Here is a 20,068-nt window from a genome sequence, read left to right as displayed (position 1 = left end):
TTATAATGGGTCATGGTCAACTCTACTTTTAACCATTTTCTTGGTGGTGTCCGTGGCAAAACCAGCATATCATTTAAGCATTTCAGTGGGAGGTGTTTAGAAAATGCACAAAAAGAGTGAATGTAGATTAAACAAGAGATACAGGAAGACAGAAAGCGATGATGCAGAGACAGGAGGAAAGAATGAGAAAGACGAGAGAGATACAAGTAGAAAAATAGGGAAATAGAGACAAGTGTTTGAGTATAGTGTCAACAATAACCAGCGCTTCTATACTTAGGGGACACAACTGCTCCAAAGAGGTGAAGTCATGGAGGTTGTGATCAAGGAGACTGAAGGAGGGTGATTGGTCCCCAATTAAGATAGAAGGCTGTGTGACTCTGGTCCATAGGGATATCACTGAAATCCCTAAAATACTGACTACATAAAACTTATGCAATCAATATTCTATACAAGGACAGAAAGACAGAAATATTGATACATAGAGAGAGAGAGAGAGAGAGAGAGAGAGAGAGAGAGAGAGAGAGAGAGAGAGAGAGAGAGAGAGAGAGGTAGAGAGAGAGAGAAGTAGAGAGAAAGAATGAGAGAGAGGTGAGGGAAAACAAAAACGTGAGAGGCTGCAGGCAACATCATCGCCATTCATCATCATTATGAACCTCATCATCAACCAAGGTGCCCTGGGGGGATTAAAGGCCCATGCAAGTCCTACCTCCCTCGCCATCCCTGTGTGGATGTCCCAAGAACTGGCCCCCTGCACGCAGGAAGGGGGGTCAAGGGGAAAGACATGTGAGTACATTTACAGGTATCGGAGGTATTTTCAAATGAATGGAAAAAATTTGTAAACATCACCTAACTGCAAAGAAGAGAATTTTTATTACCGTATTTACCAGCGTATAAAACGTGTTTTTGTTTTTGTTTTGTTTTTATCTATAAATGTATCAAAAATTCTCTGCGTCTAATGTGGGCATATTACGTATACATCAATTCATATATTTTTCCTAGAAAGCCACTTTAAAGTATCTTTCAATAAATGTATGAAGAAGCGTATTATTTTTCCCCACAAAATATTGTTGTTAAAATAGGAAGTGCATCTTATGGGAGGATGCAGCTTATATGCCGGCAAATACAATAGTTGACAAAGTTTGAGAAACAGTAACTGAAGCAGCAGAACAGTGGATCTGAGGGGAAGGAGGGTGGCATAAAGATGGCCAGAAAATGGTAAAGAGTAAAATTAAGAAAAGCAAAACAGAAGAGTAACAGGAATAAATGAAAAGGAGAGAGAGAGAGAGAGAGAGAGAGAGAGAGAGAGAGAGAGAGAGAGAGAGAGAGAGAGAGAGAGAGAGAGAGAGAGAGAGAGAGAGAGAGAGAGAGAGAGAGAGAGAGAGAGAGAGAGAGAGAGAGAGAGAGAGAGAGAGAGAGAGAGAGAGAGAGAGAAAAGGAAGAGGTGAGAGATAAGAAAAAAGAAGACAGAACGCGATAGGTTAAGGAAGGAAGAGGGGCGAGGGGCGAGGAAACAAGGAAAAGAGGTACAAGGAGAGGGGTTGGAGAGAAGAGGTAGGAAAAAAGAGTGAAAAGACGAAGGGAGAGAGAAAAAATGGAGAGATGGAAAATGGTAGCAAATCAATACCTTGTTAATATAGATTCTGGAATATAACATGAAAACAAGATTAGGGACGAATCACAATCAATGATACATATAAAAAACAATAATGAAAGTAGATGTATTAGATGATGGCAGGAAAGGAAATTATCTTCCTTCCCTTTTTAAAACTCTGGCCATGATTCAAGCAGTCTGCCTATCTAGGGCACCACAAAAAAAAAAAAAAAAAAAAGTGCATTCGTCCTAAAACGTTTGCACAAGGAAGCACTTCTGAAGTCTAGGAACGCATTCCAGCAAAGCCTGGCCTCCCAAAGAACGTCCCAATTGGCAAAGGACACCCAGAAACCATACTCCCTAACTTTCAACCCGCAAACATTCTCCCCGATGTGCTAGGTCGATCGAACTCGCTGTACAGTACTTATGCTCGTCCCTTCCTCCACTCCCCGAAGTCTCCCGAAGTCTCACAGATTCCCATAGGCTCTCAAAGCCTACCAAGGTCATTCATTCTTTCTTACCACTGTCACTATACTAATTTTCCTCTCTCCCTTCCTTTTTTTTTAATTTTCTATATCTGTTTCCAATTCTGCTGCCCTCTTTATCTCCCCGTCTTCTTTTCCTTCTATTTATCCTCTCTCTTCCTAACCTTCGTCAGTTTCCCCAACTTCCCTCCTCACTTCCTCTTCTTATACATTTGTTCTTAAACGGTCACCCCCCCAGCCCTCCTCCTTCCCCCCGTTCCTCGCCCCCACTCGTCGCCTACTCACCTTCTGCTAGCAAGTCGTCGGATTTGTCGCCAAACTTCTTGACGCAGGCCACACCCAGGAGCTGCACGAGCCAGCAGACGTTGAGAGCCAGGGGCTTCAGGAACACACAACCCAGCATCTGCAGGAACGTCTTAATGAAAATGACGCTCACATTGTAACCCAGCAGATAGTTCCACCTGGAAGATGAGACGTGGATGTCAGACATGTTTTAAGCAGTCAACGTCGTGTTTGTTCCTCACTTCGTTGTCCAATACCCGACCACATCGTAATGCCCTGGAGAGCTCGAAGGAGGAACACTTACAGCCGGAGGATGGTGGGAAGTGGCTGCAGGTAAAACTCATTGCCGTGCCAGAGGAAGACGAAGGCGCCGACGACGTAGCCGAGGGCGAAGAGCGTGACGCGGTTGGTTCCTGAGAGGAACATGACGGCCAGCGTGATCCAGTAGAAGGTGAAGAACACCACCACCTTCACCATGTCCAGGTGGTTCCTGAAAGAGATGGTGAATGAAATCACTATCATGATTATGTTTAGGTAGTTCATGATATGGAAGGTAAAAGTAAATAATACACCATCTTGATCATTTTCAGGTAATTCTTGATAGTTGTAAGAAGTATTTGTAAGTAGTAACAGTGATGGTAGTGGTGGCAGTGGTGGTGGTGGTGGTGGTGATGATGGTGGTGATGATGGTGGTGATGATGGTGGTAATGGTAGTGGAGTTGGTGGTGGTAATGGTAGTGGAGGTGATGGTGGTAGTAATGGTAGTGGAGTTGATGGTGGTGGTAATGGTAGTGGAGGTGATGGTGGTGGTAATGGTAGTGGAGTTGATGGTAGTGGTAATGGTAGTGGAGGTGATGGTGGTGGTAATGGTATTGGAGGTGATGGTGGTGGTAATGGTAGTGGAGGTGATGGTAGTGGCATCAACCCTTCAATTTCCTCTTCCCTTCCCTTTACCTCTTTCACCTCCACTTTCCCGTCTCCTTTTCCTAACCTACCCTATCCTCCTCTCCCCTTTCTCTTCCTACCCCTTTCCCCTCCCCCCCTTCTCCTTCCCTTCCTCTACTCCTTCCTTCCCTCTCCCCTCCATTCCCTTACCCTTCCTTCCCCTTCCCTTTTCATCCCTCTCCTTCCTTTCTCTCTCTTCCATCCCCTTCTCCTCTCCTTCCTCTACCCTTCCTTCCCCTCACCTTTCCTTCCCTCCTCTCCCCTCCATTCCCTTACCCTCCCTTCTCCTCCCTTTCCCCTACCCCTTACCTTTCCTTTCCCTTCATTCCCTTCTCTCCCCTCCATTACCTTAACATCCACTCTCCTCCCCTTCCCCTTCCTTTCCTCTCCCCTCCCCTCTCCTCCCTTTCCCCCTACCCCTTACTTTCCCCTCCCCTTAACTCCTCTCCCTTCTATTCCCTTATCCTCCCCTCTCCTCCTCTTCCCCTATCCCTTCCTTCCCTCTCCCCTCCGTTCCCTTACCCTCCCTTCATCCCTTCCCTTTCCCTTTCCTTCCCTCATCTCCCATCCTTTACTTTACCCTCCCCTCTCCTCCCCTTCCCCTACCCTTTCCTCCTCTCCCCTCCGTTCCCTTACCCTTCCCTCTTTTACTTTTCCCCTACCCTTCCATTCCCTCACCCTTGCCTCTCCTCGCCTTCCGCATCCTTCCTTACTTTGTGTAGGTGACGAAGTCGGGGATGGGGTTGACGAGGGTCGAGGGGTCTTCGTAGGCGATCTCGTTGTTGCTCCCTCCCTCGTACTGGTCCGCGCAGTCCGCGAACTCCAGTTCGAAGACCCGCTGCTGACACACGGCGAACACCAACAGGCAGAAGTCGGCTGTGGAGGACCTGAAGCTCTCAGAATCCGAGATCGATTCCGAACTGATCGTGGCGGAGTACTCAAACACAACAATAAGCAAGGATGGACCTACCGAACTCTACCGTACAGAATTTGTCACGTCATTATGACGCGATTATATAGGACATCATGTATGACGTCATATTTTATGACGTCACACTAGTCATACCATGACGTCACAATATGAAAGCTATTAATTCACTATATATGACGTCACAATATGAAAGCTATGACGTCACAATATGAAAGCTATTACGTCACTATATATGACGTCACAACATATAGTCACACCATGACGTTACAGGCAATAAAAAAGATGACGTCACTATATCTCTCATACTATGACGTCACTTCTCTCATGGAGAAAACCGACGTCACAGAGACGTCCCTAAAACACTCCCTTTCTTCCCACATTCGATATTTCAAAGACGTCTTTAGAAATCCCCTACAGCGACCATACGTTCCTGGACATGGACTTCGAGTACGATACTTACTCACGATCTTGTAGCTCTCTGGCGGCTTGACGAAGTCGGGGAAGAAGAGCCACTCACGAAGCTCGCCCTCCATCATTGTGTCCACCCAGGGGTAGTCTGGGGTCGCCGTCGGGAGGAAAGCAAACAGATATAGAAAATGGTCAAACGGAGAGATTCGTCTCTCTATCTCTCTCATATATGTATGTATATATATATATATATATATATATATATATAAAAAGATACACACACCACACACACACACACCACACACATACACTCACACAGATATGCCCATATGCCAACGCGCACACACACACGCGCGCGCACGCTCACACACACACCTACATACACACGTCCACACAATTACATACACACACACACACACGCCCACACGCCTACATACACACACATAATAAGCAACCTACCTAAGCAAAGTCCCGAGGGCATCCCGATACACATGAGGTACTGGAGCGGTATGAGAACGGATATGGTGACGGAAAAGGGCCACCAGACCTTGGCGATGTCCTTCCGCTTGCGGTTGTAGAAGTAGCAGAGCCAGGCGGCGTAGAAGAGCGAGTAGACGTCGAGGCGCGTCCCGATGACCCCCACCAGGCTGATGAGGCAGATCTCGACGCCGAACTTGTAGAACCCGTAGTTGAGGAGGAACTTGGCGCACTCGGAGAGCCCGTCGTCAGCCACCGCGCGGGTCACGTTCGGGAAGAGGATCCCCGGCGCCGGCGGAGGCAGACCCAGGACCTTCCGGTGGTACTGCTGGCGGATCCCCACCACGGCCTGCACCGTGATGACCACGATGATCCCTGTGAGAGGTCCCGGGAAAGGATGAGAAGGGGTGCTCTTGAAACGCCGTCTCTCTCTTTCTCTGTCTATATATCTCTCCCTCTGTCTCTCTCCCTCTCTCCTTCTCTCTCACTCCCTCTCCCTCCCAACCTCTCTCTCTCCGTCTCCCCCCCTTTCTCTCTCTCTCTCTTTTTTATTTTTCATATAGGTCCTCCAATAGCAGTTGGCAACTTCTAAGACAAGGGTAGAGGCAGAGCGGAAGGCCGGGAACATTTTCCCCAGACACGCCTGGCCTATAAATGATCCAAACTCTGACACGGTGAGTGTAGAGTGGAGGGGAAATCGCTTAAACGCCATGAAAGAGCTCATTATAGTCAAGAATAAACTCAGATTAAAACTCCCTTCTTTCCTCTTCCCATCTTCAATAGAAAAATAAAATAAATAATCAAATGAATAGATAAATAAGTAAATAACTAAATAAATTAGATAAAACAAAATAAAAGAATAAGAGAATAAAAAGAAAAAATAAACTGACCGATATATCCTTTGAGGTACTTCGGGAGATCGGAAGTCTTCGAGAAGCCCAGCCAGACGGCGTTGTTGCCCGTCATGTTGTTCTTCGTCTGCTTCAGGATCTCGCTGGTGTACTCCTGTGGGGAGGCGAGGAGGATGCGTTATGGGCACACCACGAGGTTCGAAACATACAAGATAAAGGGAGCAATAGAGAGCCACATACGTGTACACACGCAAACACAAGTTCGTCTGCCTTCCATACTTCAATATATTGATCTTAGGTTGTCTGTTCCCAATTATCTGCATTCCATATTTCAACATATTACTCTAGTGTTGTCTTTCCCCAGACATTTCTCTTACATCAATACATCGTCCTAGGCTTGCTTACCCTCAGTCATCTATATTTCATATGTCAACATGTTGTTCCAGGGTTGTCTACAGAACACTCACCGTGCAATTGGGAGCCCATCCCTCCTGGTCGATGTAGCCGATCTGGTAGATCATTCGAGCGATCAGGAGCACGGACGCAATGACGACACAGGCCTGGCAGATCCGCGTCTGCACTCGCTCGTTGCACATGACCGCGATCGTCGCCAGGAGGGCAAAGATGAAGTGGAGAGCGCACACCTGGGGAACACAACAATATTCTTAATAACCAGCGTTTCTATCCTTGTGGACTTTGTTATTATTTGTCTGTTTGTTTATTATTGTTTGATTTTCATTTATTATCAGTTATCTGTCAATTCATTATTTACTATTTACCTGTTTGTTTATTAACTATACCTATGCATTTATTTATCTTACTTATTATTATTCATGTTATTATAATTTTTATTTATTTGTTTATTTATCATTACTTTATCTTATTTTATTTTTTTGCATCCGACCTAGTTATGGACCAAAAGGTCTCCTGTCGGCATGCTCTGCCTTTGTAATCCTTTGTAAAACTTAATATTGCATACTGTATTGACGTAGAGTCAGAAGTGGTTAAGATTTAAGAGTAGAAGAATGGAGTTAAAAAGGATTCACATTTCATTTTAGTGGATATCATTCTTCTATATAAATAAAAGCAAATGTCTGTACTCGTCAATTTGTCTGTTTTTGCAAATAGTTCTAACACAAATCTTAACCAGCGCTTAGTTTCATGTTGGTAGCCATTGTGATTAGGGATTTGGTGTCAGCGATGACAGAAAGAATACCTGGTAACTCAACTTTTCAGAAAGTTCTCTCTGCTGCCACAAGAACGACCGATTTTCTTTCGTTTGTTTGAAATTGGGTTTCCGAAGACCGTAGATTTTTTGTCAAAAAATATATATTTTTAGCCCTTCCATAATAAGTGGCACTTTTCCTTTTATCTTTGCTGCCTTCAGGAAATATTATCTTCATGACAACTCCATCCTCGGTGGCCTACATCACTAAGTTCGTTCTTACTGGCAGCCGGTTGAGTTACTGTGTGTGTAGAGAGGGGGGGCATGTACACAAGCACACATCCTTCAGATACTTACATCATAGCAGGCCAGCATCATGACGGAGCCGAGAACGATCTTGGTGAGGTGGAGTTCGAGGAAGCGCCACCCAAGTTCGCTGGCCTCTGAGGACGTGGCCAAGATCTTGGCAGTTACCTTATGCATGTAGTGGAGAACGAACTCTGTCAGGGGAAGTAATGAGAAACGTCTTGAGGATACTTCACTTCCTCACCATAATTACACATTACATAGACTTTCGCCAAATGACTTTATTCGGTTCACAAGTGGACTAAGTTTGAACCGGGTCTTGAAAGATCAGTTAACATCGTGATCAATCTGGGGTCTGCCCTATAGACAAACAAGATTTTCATTGTTGCAACAAAACTGACATAGTCCGTCAGATGGGGCAATGCTCCCTTTCCCTTTCTCCCCAAATGACTCAAATCGTCTGGTGCGTGCCAAGACAGAATATCCGAGATATATCACTGTTCCAACTACTTAACATAGTTCCAACATACTTTATTTAGTAGTCTAGTGGCTTGACAGAAACGTGAAGTGCTACCAAAGAAAAGTATATTAAATGCAATCTGAAGAGGTATGTCCAATCGTGCATTAACACCTTGCATCCAGTGCGAGGTCAAAGAAGTTGGATGGTACTCACTTTTGACGTCACTCAGAGTGCAGCTCTCCAAAAGGTTTGGTTTCGGGTACTGCGGAGATTTGGTCACCGACTTGGTCGCGCCAGGTTTGGACTCTGTCGGCTCTGTACTGTTTACCGGACAGTATCCAGTAAAGAAGAGGAAGACGTATGTGACCACTTACTAGGAAGACAGACTTCCGCAAAATATTGTCAAGACATAGACACATTTCTCCTGCACGGGTATGAACTCAAAGCTTTCCCAAGCTTTCCAGTGTTAGCAAGGATTCACAATAATTTATCCAAAACTTTCACAAATGCCTGTCCCTGTTTGAAGACAACTTCAGTCAAGGGGTTATCACACTGGGCTATTTTTACTCCCACATCTTACTTCCAACCTCCATTTGAATAACTACAATATGACTTCGCTTACAGAAATCTGGACTTCTCTAAAAATATTTCAACAGTATCTCTAACATTTGTACAGGTTTACAATGTCTTAGTTCATCATTCAGCTTTGCAATATATGACAGAAAAATAATTTGATATTTGGAAATTCGGAAACAAAAATTGTAACCGAAGTCGTTTTTACCCATACGAACTCTCAACGGTCAACGCTGGTGAAGCCTGTGGAAGCTCACTCTTTACTGACGCCCAGTGTGATAACCCTTTCAGACAGGCACAAGTGATTAGTGATTTGAAGTCAAGTGCTCTCCACCAATACTTCTAGAATAATAGAGCTCAAATTGAGAATGATGTCTAGAGAAAGACAAGGAAAATGTATGCTAATGTTTTGTTCACGAGAGTGTATAGGGAAAGATGTGTGGTCAAGTAAATACTTTACAAACATGAAAAGAAAAAAGAAAAAAAAAATAGGACAGAGAACTGTGTCGTGCCAAAATTTGCAAACATGGAAGAAGAGAAGTGACCATTAATGACAGTTTTAGAAGAAACAGAAAGAAAACCAGAATCAAGGAAGCTGGGGGGAGGGATATATACCATATGAGGTTAACTTGGAAAACAAAGGTTCAAATTAGACTCTAGTGGAACACCACAGGCATCATCAAAGTTCCTTTCAGATGACCAAAAGTCAGAAAAATGTTAGAAGATATTGAGTCTGGAGGATCTTGTTAAAAATCTTGCATTGGTGTTTTGGTGATATTTCTTTCTGATGTAAAGTTCTGAGGCCCTGTTCACACTAGCAGTTTGAACCATAGCAGTTCAGTTACAATGTAACTCAATGGAGGCGTCCACATAGAACCATGCGGTTTTTCCTCGACTATGCTGTACTGCCATGGTTTCCTCATGGTTCAAACTGTTAGTGTGAATGGGCCCTATATTTCCAAAACCATTAGAATGGCAACTTAGTACTTCAAAAACAAGTTTTAACAACAACTCTTACTTACATTTGTTCAATGTCCGAGAGTTCGAGAAAATCCTTATGGAAATAGTGCACTTGGATGATCGTCACAATGACGAAGAATGTGGGGGTCATCAGCTTAATGAACAGTCTCCCAGTGTCATACACCTGCAAACCAAAAGTTTTGTAATCCATTAAGAAAATGCAAGAACACTATTTTATTACAATTACTTGTTCACTCATTATACACTTATACACACACATATAAATATATACATATACACAAATTTAAGAGCAAACTAGACAATGCAAGATACAAAGACAGGACACCACAAGCACAGCTCCCTTTCCCGTGAGATACAACTAGGTAAATACATACATCCATTCATACACATGTAAACATACATCAATCCTTCATACTAGACAAAATATCATTACAGTTTCAATTTTATGCAATCGAGAAAAAATTACATACATACATATATACATATTGAGGAATGGACGACAAAATGAGTGGTAGGGTGGTGAGATAAACACCGAGAACCGTTGAAGTTTTATTAACTGACGTTTCGCTCTTAACAGAGCTTCTTCAGAGTGTACAAATATAATCGGGAAATCAACAGTTATATATCTTACATCATTCCGCGTTCCTTCCTTAACCCACCCCCTCCCTCCCTCTCGTACCCTTCAGCTGGATGATCTTACAGGAGCTGAAGGGTACGAGAGGGAGGGAGGGGGTGGGTTAAGGAAGGAACGCGGAATGATGTAAGATACATAACTGTTGATTTCCCGATTATGTTTGTACACTCTGAAGAAGCTCTGTTAAGAGCGAAACGTCAGTTACTAAAACTTCAACGGTTCTCGGTGTTTATCTCACCACCCTACCACTCATATATACATATACCAAATGCCAATCTCATCTTCACCCACGTCCTCCTCCATGATTCTTCTCTCCAATCCACCGCACACTTACCTATCTCATGACTTCAGTAGTGCCACTCCTTCTCTCCCTCGCTTAAAAAGTCCAACTCACCTTTCCCTTTCAGTTTAGTTTCCCTTAAAGGTAACACATCCATCTTTCTTCTAATAAAAAAAAACCTGCCAATTTCTTCATTTTTGCATATTTAATGTCTATTTTTAATGGCAAATATCAGGGACATACCTCAAGACCTATGTCATACTGAAGTTGCTGTGGGATGCCAATATACTTCTCCCAGTACGTGGTGAAGTTGTCAAACTGGTAAGTGTATGTCAGGACCAGTACCAACATCTGGTATGTGATCACTGTCAACCAAAAACCATACAGGAAGTTGCGCCACTTGCTGTATGATAACTGCAGGAACAGGAGAAGAAAGGAAGCATTACCACTATCATCACCATCGTGAGAAAGGGGCTAAATAGTGAGTCAAAACAGGTGAACTTGTTAAAAGAGGACATATAATAAGTAAGAAAAAAAAATCATCAGGATAAGGATAATTTTTTTTTTTTTCTTTTTTGCACTGGCGTCTTGTACAGTACTACATTAATTGAGAATACAATCACCTAGGTCCAGTTAAGTAAATATACCCTGCATTTCGATATAGGAAATAAGAACAACTATCTCTGATGTTGGGTGGTGCAAACACAAGTTGAATGAAGTGGTCTGATACTCAATGACTTAGTCTGAAGAGCCAAATGAATCAGAGGTCTTCACCCAGAGTTGGATCGACCTTTGAGTTACAGACAGAAAGTTCCGAGTTAATAGCCAAGCAACCTCTTCAATCATTATTATGTCATATAAATCTGGCTTTGATGACTCTGATTTACCAGATGACAGAAAACCCTAGACCGAAGGGTCTCAAACTGGAGGTTACTTCAAAGCACCAGAAACCTACTGTGACAGGTTTTCGAAGTTGCAGGTCATTGAGAATCAGATGTAAGGGGCCAGCATACAACTGGGGCCTTTAATGACCCTTACCCAGATATTACACACTGATATAGGTCTGGCTCTAATTAATGCTGAGTGTCTCCACTGAGACTGAGGAGTGCCTGATGATGGAAGTTGAATGGATAGTGGGATGTAAATGATAACTAAAGGTAAACTGGAGGTTAACCTCTCCAGCAAGGTAGCACCTTTATAGGATTTCTTCTACCTAATGCCAGGTGAATCTATTCAGTTACAGTGTGAATCATGGGCTGAAGGGGATCTTCACCAAGTGAATCTTTTTTTGAGTGTATGACTCAATTATTCCTCTTGTGCATCATTCGATCCTTCCTTTACTGCATGATTCAAACCTTCCTTACACCATGATTCTAGTCTTCCTTTAGTGAGTGATTTGCTCCTCAGATAAATAAAACTATCCATTATTCAGGACCTGATACATAACGTAAGCCCACATATTGGAGATATTAAGAGGTATAATTTTATCAACTTTTTCCCAATATTGCAAACGCTTTCTACCATTAGAAAATGAAATTTTACAAACTTCACTGGGTATCCTTGCAAAAATGACTGGTAGATTTGACAGATAAGCCAGTAAGTCAGACTAAATTAACTATAAATCCAAGTAAAGCCCTATTTTCTTATAGCAGAAGGGCGACCTCTACTAAGACATGTTAAGACTAACCTATTGTATCACATAACAGAACACCTCGACAGGATATGACCTCCTTACCTGGAAAGTGATGGTGAAGGTGAGGAAGAGGACCATGTACATGATCCTGAAGATGACTATGTTGGATCCCTGGATGCCGAAGACGAAGAGCATGATGGCCACAACCCAAATCCAGAACTTGACCAGGAGTGCGCGGACCCATTGTCCAATCCTCTCCATCATCGGACTTGCTGCGGTCTCCTCTGCAAGTTCATTTTTTTTTTTCATTAAGATGATAGGATTTAAAAAAGATACCATTGTCTTCCCCTCCATCTTATAAGAATACTACAGTACAAAGTTCGAGGAATTAATATCTAATCTGAAAGAGGAGAATCATTGTAGTGTCATATTGGGGGAAGAAACCCCACCACAGTCTCCACTGAAGAATGTGAAGAATAAGAAAATGAAGAAGAATGAAGAAGCAAAAAGAAGAAGAAAAAAAATAAGAAGAAGAAAAAAAATAAGAAGAAGAAAAAGAAGAAGAACGAGAAGAAGAATGAGAAGAAGAAAAAAATGATAGGATTTAAAAAAGATACCATTGTCTTCCCCTCCATCTTATAAAAATACTACAGTACAGTAATCTGAAAGAGGAGAATCATCGTAGTGTCATATTGGGGGAAAAACCCCACCACAGTCTCCACTGAAGAATGTGAAGAACAAGAAAATGAAGAAGAATGAAGAAGCAAAAAGAAGAAGAAAAAAAATAAGAAGAAGAAAAAGAAGAAGAACGAGAAGAAGAATGAGAAGAAGAAAAAAATGAGATGAAGAAGAATGAGAAGAAGAAGAAGAAGAAGGTATAGGTGGAGCAGAAGATGGAGTTGGAGGTGGTGTTCCACTCTGGAAGATCACCCGTGACCCAACAACAACAACAAGCTTATTCAAAAGTAGACCCTGTGAAGTAAGTGAATAATGTTCATTATTGTGTGTCCAGTGGTAAAACCTACCAGAGGTGGTCCTTCAGGATCTATGGGAGGGTGCAAAGACCTTAACCAGTCACTGTGGGGTTGCAAGTTTCCAGCCAGTGAAAGTCAAGTTAACAATTTTTATAATTAATCAATGTGCAATCAATCGTTGGCTCAAGTTTCACTAAATGGAAAACCTGCAGCCACACAGTGACTGGAATCTTCCACAGATGACCTCTCTGGGAAGAAACTTTGGACTATCGTCTTTTGTGGTGCATTAGTGTGGGAGAGTTTCCAGGTCACCGGCTCAAAGTGGTAAGGAAAAGGGATCAGTCACCAGTTGACAGCTCTCCATGTGTGTAAAGGTGTAGGAAATACAGCTGAAGTTGGAAAAGAAAAATCTTGGGCACAGTCCGGAGACTGAATGTCAGCCCCTCAGGGTTGCACCTCCTAATGGAGGTGAAGAGGTTGATGGTCCCTTAAGAGGTTATCACACTGGGCTTCCATGGGTTTCACCAGAGCTGATCATTGAGAGTTCGACTGAGTAAAAAGAACTTCGGTAACAATATTTTATTTTTCAAATCTCCAAATATCAAATTATTTTTCCATCATATATAGCAAAGCTGAAGGATAAACTAAGAGATTGTAAACCTATACAAATGTTCGACATACTGCTGAAATGTTCTTAGAGAAGTCTAGACTTCTGTAATTGAATTCATATTCTAGTTATCAAAACGGAGGTTGAAGGTAGGATGTGGGGGGAAAAAACATCCCAGTGTGATAATCCCTTTAACCACAGTTCCGAGCCCACAGCTCCTTCTTCGCCTCTCACCTTGACTCTGGACAACAAGCTGCGACACTGGTCTGCCACTTGTGGTTGTGCTCACAGCCACGGTGAAAGGTTGCAGGGCAGCTGCCGTCGACACCTCTCGCCGGGACACCTCCACCACCTCCTGCACATACTGCCGCAGTGTGATCCAGAACATGGTTGTGTACAACACCTATAACACACAAATGTAAAACACCTATAACACACAAGTGAAGTAATGGGTCTGAATTGGACAAATTTTGGTTTAAGAAGGAAATAGGCAAACAGGTTTACCAAAAGAGTGGTTAATGAGTGGAATAGACTTAGTAACCATGTGGTAAGAGCGAAACTATTGGTTGCTTTAGAGAATATTAAGTCTATGGATAGGAATCATAAGTGGTAATAAACATGGAACTGCATGGTGTAGGCCTCATGGTCTCTTGTAGTTTCCTTCATTTTTATGTTCTTATATTCTAATGTGAGGTAGATCCTGTGAAGGGAAATTCGGACGTGATATTGCTGCTAGAAATCCATGTGAGATAAAAGAAGTATGGAAGATGAGCATAAACATGTCACATGGGAGAGCCTCAGCAGGGAGTATAGACAAGAATTAGTCCTGAAGATTTAAGCTATGCAATGCATAGATGGTGTGCTTTAAATCAAAGACTAGGCTTACAAGTCACAGTATATAACCAAGAGTCTTCCAAAGTTATATCTTTACCTTAACGATGAGGGGCAAGCAAGGCAGATGTCGATACTTGACCAAGCCGATCTGACCCAAGTTGACTTCGCTCGAAGACGTCACGTTGCTGTGCTTTGGCGCATCCTCAACCTTGGTCGGCAACTCGTCTTCCGTGAGGTCCATGCAATAGATGTACTGCAGGATGAGCAGTAGCTGCAAGAGTGTTAGACAAAATGACCTCACTCAAGTCACATTGGTGAAGCTGGTCATTACTAATGTGAAGTGCATACGAATAAGATTTCACTCATGTTCAATGGTTACTTTACATACTTAACCACTTCAGTACGATAACACCTACACAGGCGTCATAAGGCGCGAGTACACGAGGATGCTGGTGTCAGCATCTTGGGTTTAATATAAATATACTATATATATATATATATATATATATATATGTTGGTACATTATGACAAGTTGATGAAGGTGGAAAAAGAAGTCACGGGTCTAGTTCCGAGTTACTGAGTTTATTCCTGACCGGTTTCGCTCTATGCTTCTTCAGAGGAATGTGACTCTGGAGTGAAGCTGGCGGTATACATAGTCTGAGTAAGACCGCGTTCCCTCCTTGGAGGTGGGTTACGTTTGGTTGTACAATGGTTTTTAATACAATAGTGATAAAAATACAATAAATTGTTGTGATGTTATTACAAAACAGCTCCGGTGTGTGTGGAATGTTGATCGAGGGTGTAACATTGTAAGTGAAGTGAGTGGTGTAGAAATGTGTGAATCCTAAAAAGTGTCATATGATAACTTATAGTATTAAATAATATAATAATATAAGGATAAATATCCAGATAAAATGAATGAAATAAAATGAAAATACAAATACAAATACAAATATAAATATAAATAAATAAAAATAAAAATAAAAATAAAAATAATAAATATAAATAAAAATATATGCTTATTTAAAGTGACATGACATCTCATCGCATATCATTGTGTGACAGAATGTTATAAAAAAAAATATATATACATACATATATAACAATGAATAGATAAATAAATGCCAAAGAAATATATAGTAAAAATATGAAATGAATATAATAAATAATAAATAAAAATAAAAATAAAAATAATAATAATAATAATAATAATAATAGAAATAAAAATAAAAATGAAAATACGAACTGACCGGCCTCAAGCCCTCAACCCAGGGAGCGCGGACGTTTGGGCACCGGATGGATTTTGTCGTTCTATGTGGGCGCTGTTCTGGGGCAGGTTCTTATGGCTGCGTATTGAGCTGTGAATTTTTCCCATTTAATATCCCCTACTTTTTGGTTGATGTTGGCATTGGTTGTTATATATAGGGCTTCAATCACCTTCCTTTTTCTTTTTGATAGACCTTTCTTTACTACCTCTGCCTGTTGCCAGTCGGGAAGATGTCCTTCCTGATCCACGTGGCCCACCATCGCGTTTGAGAGGCGGTGGTACCTTAGGTCCGCCTTGTGCTCTTTTATTCTGGTATGTAGGCCCCTGTGACTCTCACCATAATATGAGTAAGGGTAAGAAAATGTTACATCTCTTAGAAGAAGACCCCAAGACACCGACCTTGAAAGGACTCCCCAAGATCCACAAACAGGAGATACCGCTTAGACCCATTACTTCAGGTATTGGAAGCGCCCCGCACAGGTTAGCTAAAATCCTAGCCAAACCCCTATCGTCCGCCCTTGGTAACATCAGTAGTACGCATCTCCAAAATTCCACAGACTTAATCGAGAAACTCAACAACATAGACTTTTCACAGAAAAGATTAATCAGTTACGATGTAACATCGTTATTTACCCATGTCTCCATAAAAGGCGCCATCAACGCTATCAAGGAAGCACTACAAACCATCGACGAAAATAGCCTACCGATCTGCAAAAGAGACTACATGCAGCTCACAGAAAAATGTATGAGATTTGGCTCTTTCAGATTTGACAACCAAGAATACCACCAGTTGGAAGGCCTTCCCATGGGATCTCCTTTGAGTGCAGTGGCAGCAAACCTCTACCTAGAGGTATTGGAGAGGGATCATTTTTTAAAAATTCTCCCAAAGGGTTCACATTGGCTAAGGTATGTAGATGATTGCCTATTCATTTCCCCTGCAGAGACAGATGCTGAGGAGATTTTGTCAAAGTTAAATGAAGTGACTAATAATATACAATTCACTATGGAGATTGAGTCCCGTGGTCGCCTACCTTTTCTCGACACGGAGATTATTAGAGAGGATAACAAAGCACATTTTAGAGTTTATAGGAAACCTACCAACAAAGATGACCTTTTACATTTTTACAGTGCACATGACGAACGAACCAAAACAGGAGTGGTGATCGGTTTTTTCCTCAGAGCTCTGAGGATCTGCAGCAAGGAGTTCCTCGAGGAAGAAATCCGCCGCGTCACAAACACCTTCATATCACTGGGATACCCAGAGGGCTTACTGTCCACTTCTCTAAGTAAAGCTCAAAACATCAGGCAACGGAGAGAACCAGTAAACAGACAGGACAAACAATACCTAGTCGTACCGGACTCAGAATTTTCACGCACACTGGGGGATGCTGTACGCCCACTAGGACTAGAAATAGTGAATGACACGGGAAGGAGAATCAGACAACTAGTAACACCAACATCTAAAACAACAAACGACCTCAGCGTCATATATAGGATACCATGTGGCAACTGTGACAAGTCATATTATGGTGAGAGTCACAGGGGCCTACATACCAGAATAAAAGAGCACAAGGCGGACCTAAGGTACCACCGCCTCTCAAACGCGATGGTGGGCCACGTGGATCAGGAAGGACATCTTCCCGACTGGCAACAGGCAGAGGTAGTAAAGAAAGGTCTATCAAAAAGAAAAAGGAAGGTGATTGAAGCCCTATATATAACAACCAATGCCAACATCAACCAAAAAGTAGGGGATATTAAATGGGAAAAATTCACAGCTCAATACGCAGCCATAAGAACCTGCCCCAGAACAGCGCCCACATAGAACGACAAAATCCATCCGGTGCCCAAACGTCCGCGCTCCCTGGGTTGAGGGCTTGAGGCCGGTCAGTTCGTATTTTCATTTTTATTTTTATTATTATTATTACTATTATTATTATTATTTTTATTTATTATTTATTATATTCATTTCATATTTTTACTATATATTTCTTTGGCATTTATTTATCTATTCATTGTTATATATGTATGTATATATTTTTTTTTTTTATAACATTCTGTCACACAATGATATGCGATGAGATGTCATGTCACTTTAAATAAGCATATATTTTTATTTATATTTATTATTTTTATTTTTATTTATTTATATTTATATTTGTATTTGTATTTGTATTTTCATTTTATTTCATTCATTTTATCTGGATATTTATCCTTATATTATTATATTATTTAATACTATAAGTTATCATATGACACTTTTTAGGATTCACACATTTCTACACCACTCACTTCACTTACAATGTTACACCCTCGATCAACATTCCACACACACCGGAGCTGTTTTGTAATAACATCACAACAATTTATTGTATTTTTATCACTATTGTATTAAAAACCATTGTACAACCAAACGTAACCCACCTCCAAGGAGGGAACGCGGTCTTACTCAGACTATGTATACCGCCAGCTTCACTCCAGAGTCACATTCCTCTGAAGAAGCATAGAGCGAAACCGGTCAGGAATAAACTCAGTAACTCGGAACTAGACCCGTGACTTCTTTTTCCACCTTCATCATATATATATATATATATATATATATATATATATATATATATATATATATACATATATATATATATATATATTGTAGTTGTATATGATTTACCCCCAGATTCTATCAACTGGTTTGATCACGTTTCCTGTGTTTATTATTACTCAGGGTAAAAGAGAACGAGTAATACAGCAGTGACTTTCTATTTTATAATGCGAGTAGTGTGATGTATCCTACATATGGCACCCGATGCTCCGCGCGAGAATTTGACTCGTACTGAAGTGGTTAGATTTGGTCATCGTCACACGACTTCAATCAACTTAGGCTCTGGGAAGGAATAGATTCATGTATTATGTTTTCCGAAGACATAAAAATCATCCCCATTCCATAGCTGTCCTTCAACTTTACAAAACTCTACAGGACGTGGATAAACAAAGAATATGTAAAGTATAGATTAGGTATTAGTGGGTTTAAGTATGAACGAAAACATCCAAACCAACTCACACAAATAAACAACACAATTTCTATTTTTACACGAACACCTGCCACCAGTGAGGATAACTAAGGGCATGGTTTGTTAAATCCCGTCCTAGCCTCCCGATAGGAGGGAGTTTGTGACATTAAACGTCTTCATCATCATTACAAACCTCAGCATAGACGACGAGGAAGGGTGAGCATCGCAGCATGGCTGCACGCTGACTGGGGATCATCCACAGCACGCAGGCCCACAGCAACAGCACGAAGGTCAACCAGCTGTGGTATGTGATGCTCCAGGCCTGTGGCAGGAGAAAAGCAACGTTCAGGGGATGACAGAAACGTTTAGGGGAGAAAATCAATGTTTAGGGGAGGACAGCAACGTTTAGGAGAGATAGATAAAAAAAGAGGAGGTCGCACCTTTTGTTGTCATTTGACCTGACATTTTGTTTTCAAAGTCAACCAAATGTTAAACAATTTACTTTAGGCCATGACACATTACAACGAACTTAACTGAAATAACGAGTTTTTGGTTTAAAATTAAAAATCTAAATACGAACACAAAACGACGAGGACTAAAATGTTCTCCTGAGGAACTGACCATCATGACGATGTTGGTAGCGATGTACGAGGACCTGATGATGAGTTGGAACACGCTGACCAGGGGCGCCATCAGCTGCTGCAGGGGATTGTCGGCGTCGTCCTCATCCTCGCCGTCGTCCATGCCCCTTTCCCGGTGCTGGTGCTGCTCCTCCAACTCCAACTCCACCTTCTTCGGCGTCGGCGTCGGCGTCGTTTCCTCCTTCTGTTGGTTAACGGTCGCCAGACGATGACGTCAGCCAATGGAAGTTTGTAAGAAGGATCGAGTTTAGTTAAAGGGGACAGAATTTTGTGCATAAATCTGACACAAAAAGAGAAAGAAAAGAGAGACGTTTATAGAAAGAGGAACACAGGTAACACCGTCGAAATGGACTGTCGCTATGGATCAAACGTAGTGCAGTGAGGTGTAGCTCATCCACCGCAGGGACCAGCAGCCGAAGATGGCTTACCCCCACCGCTTCACAAGTGACCCTCACCTCTCCACATCCACTAATCTAAAGAACAGATACAGGAAATTTCCCTCTGGGTTGTGACCCACTTCACACACACTCCACCGTTCCCATTCATTCCTGTCTCTTTCCCTGCTCAACTGACATAACACATACATCAAAACCAACGTTCGCTCTAAGTTGTGCGCATGTGCGCGCGCACATATGTTTTACAACTAGCGCACATAAAGAAAAAATGTGTGCACACAAGGTTTTTAAATTATATTAAAATCCATTCAATAAAGAAGTTCCACACAAATATCAATTTATA

At 41.9% G+C, this 20,068-nt stretch overlaps 1 protein-coding gene across 1 annotated transcript in view; it reads right to left on the bottom strand.

The window, feature by feature from the left end:
• Piezo (piezo type mechanosensitive ion channel component) overlaps positions 1–20,068 on the bottom strand; it is a 168,269-nt gene that overhangs the window by 63,800 nt on the left and 84,401 nt on the right. Inside the window, exons 10-25 of the mRNA XM_076200470.1 lie at positions 19,311–19,514; positions 18,883–19,011; positions 14,515–14,688; positions 13,818–13,986; positions 12,105–12,286; positions 10,613–10,783; positions 9,497–9,618; positions 8,115–8,221; positions 7,493–7,635; positions 6,438–6,614; positions 6,010–6,124; positions 5,102–5,494; positions 4,695–4,790; positions 4,017–4,179; positions 2,663–2,848; positions 2,362–2,537 (exon numbers count right to left, since the gene is read on the bottom strand). Coding sequence (XP_076056585.1) covers positions 2,362–2,537; positions 2,663–2,848; positions 4,017–4,179; positions 4,695–4,790; positions 5,102–5,494; positions 6,010–6,124; positions 6,438–6,614; positions 7,493–7,635; positions 8,115–8,221; positions 9,497–9,618; positions 10,613–10,783; positions 12,105–12,286; positions 13,818–13,986; positions 14,515–14,688; positions 18,883–19,011; positions 19,311–19,514 — 2,707 coding nt within the window. The remainder of the gene's footprint in view (positions 1–2,361; positions 2,538–2,662; positions 2,849–4,016; positions 4,180–4,694; positions 4,791–5,101; positions 5,495–6,009; positions 6,125–6,437; positions 6,615–7,492; positions 7,636–8,114; positions 8,222–9,496; positions 9,619–10,612; positions 10,784–12,104; positions 12,287–13,817; positions 13,987–14,514; positions 14,689–18,882; positions 19,012–19,310; positions 19,515–20,068) is intronic.

Source organism: Oratosquilla oratoria, chromosome 17 (assembly GCF_046742065.1).
Source record: "Oratosquilla oratoria isolate Oo_2021 chromosome 17, ASM4674206v1, whole genome shotgun sequence".
In the NCBI taxonomy this organism is placed as follows: Eukaryota; Metazoa; Arthropoda; class Malacostraca; order Stomatopoda; family Squillidae; genus Oratosquilla; species Oratosquilla oratoria.
The sequence above is the reverse complement of the archived record's forward strand: the minus strand, read 5'-3'. Positions and strand labels throughout refer to the sequence as shown.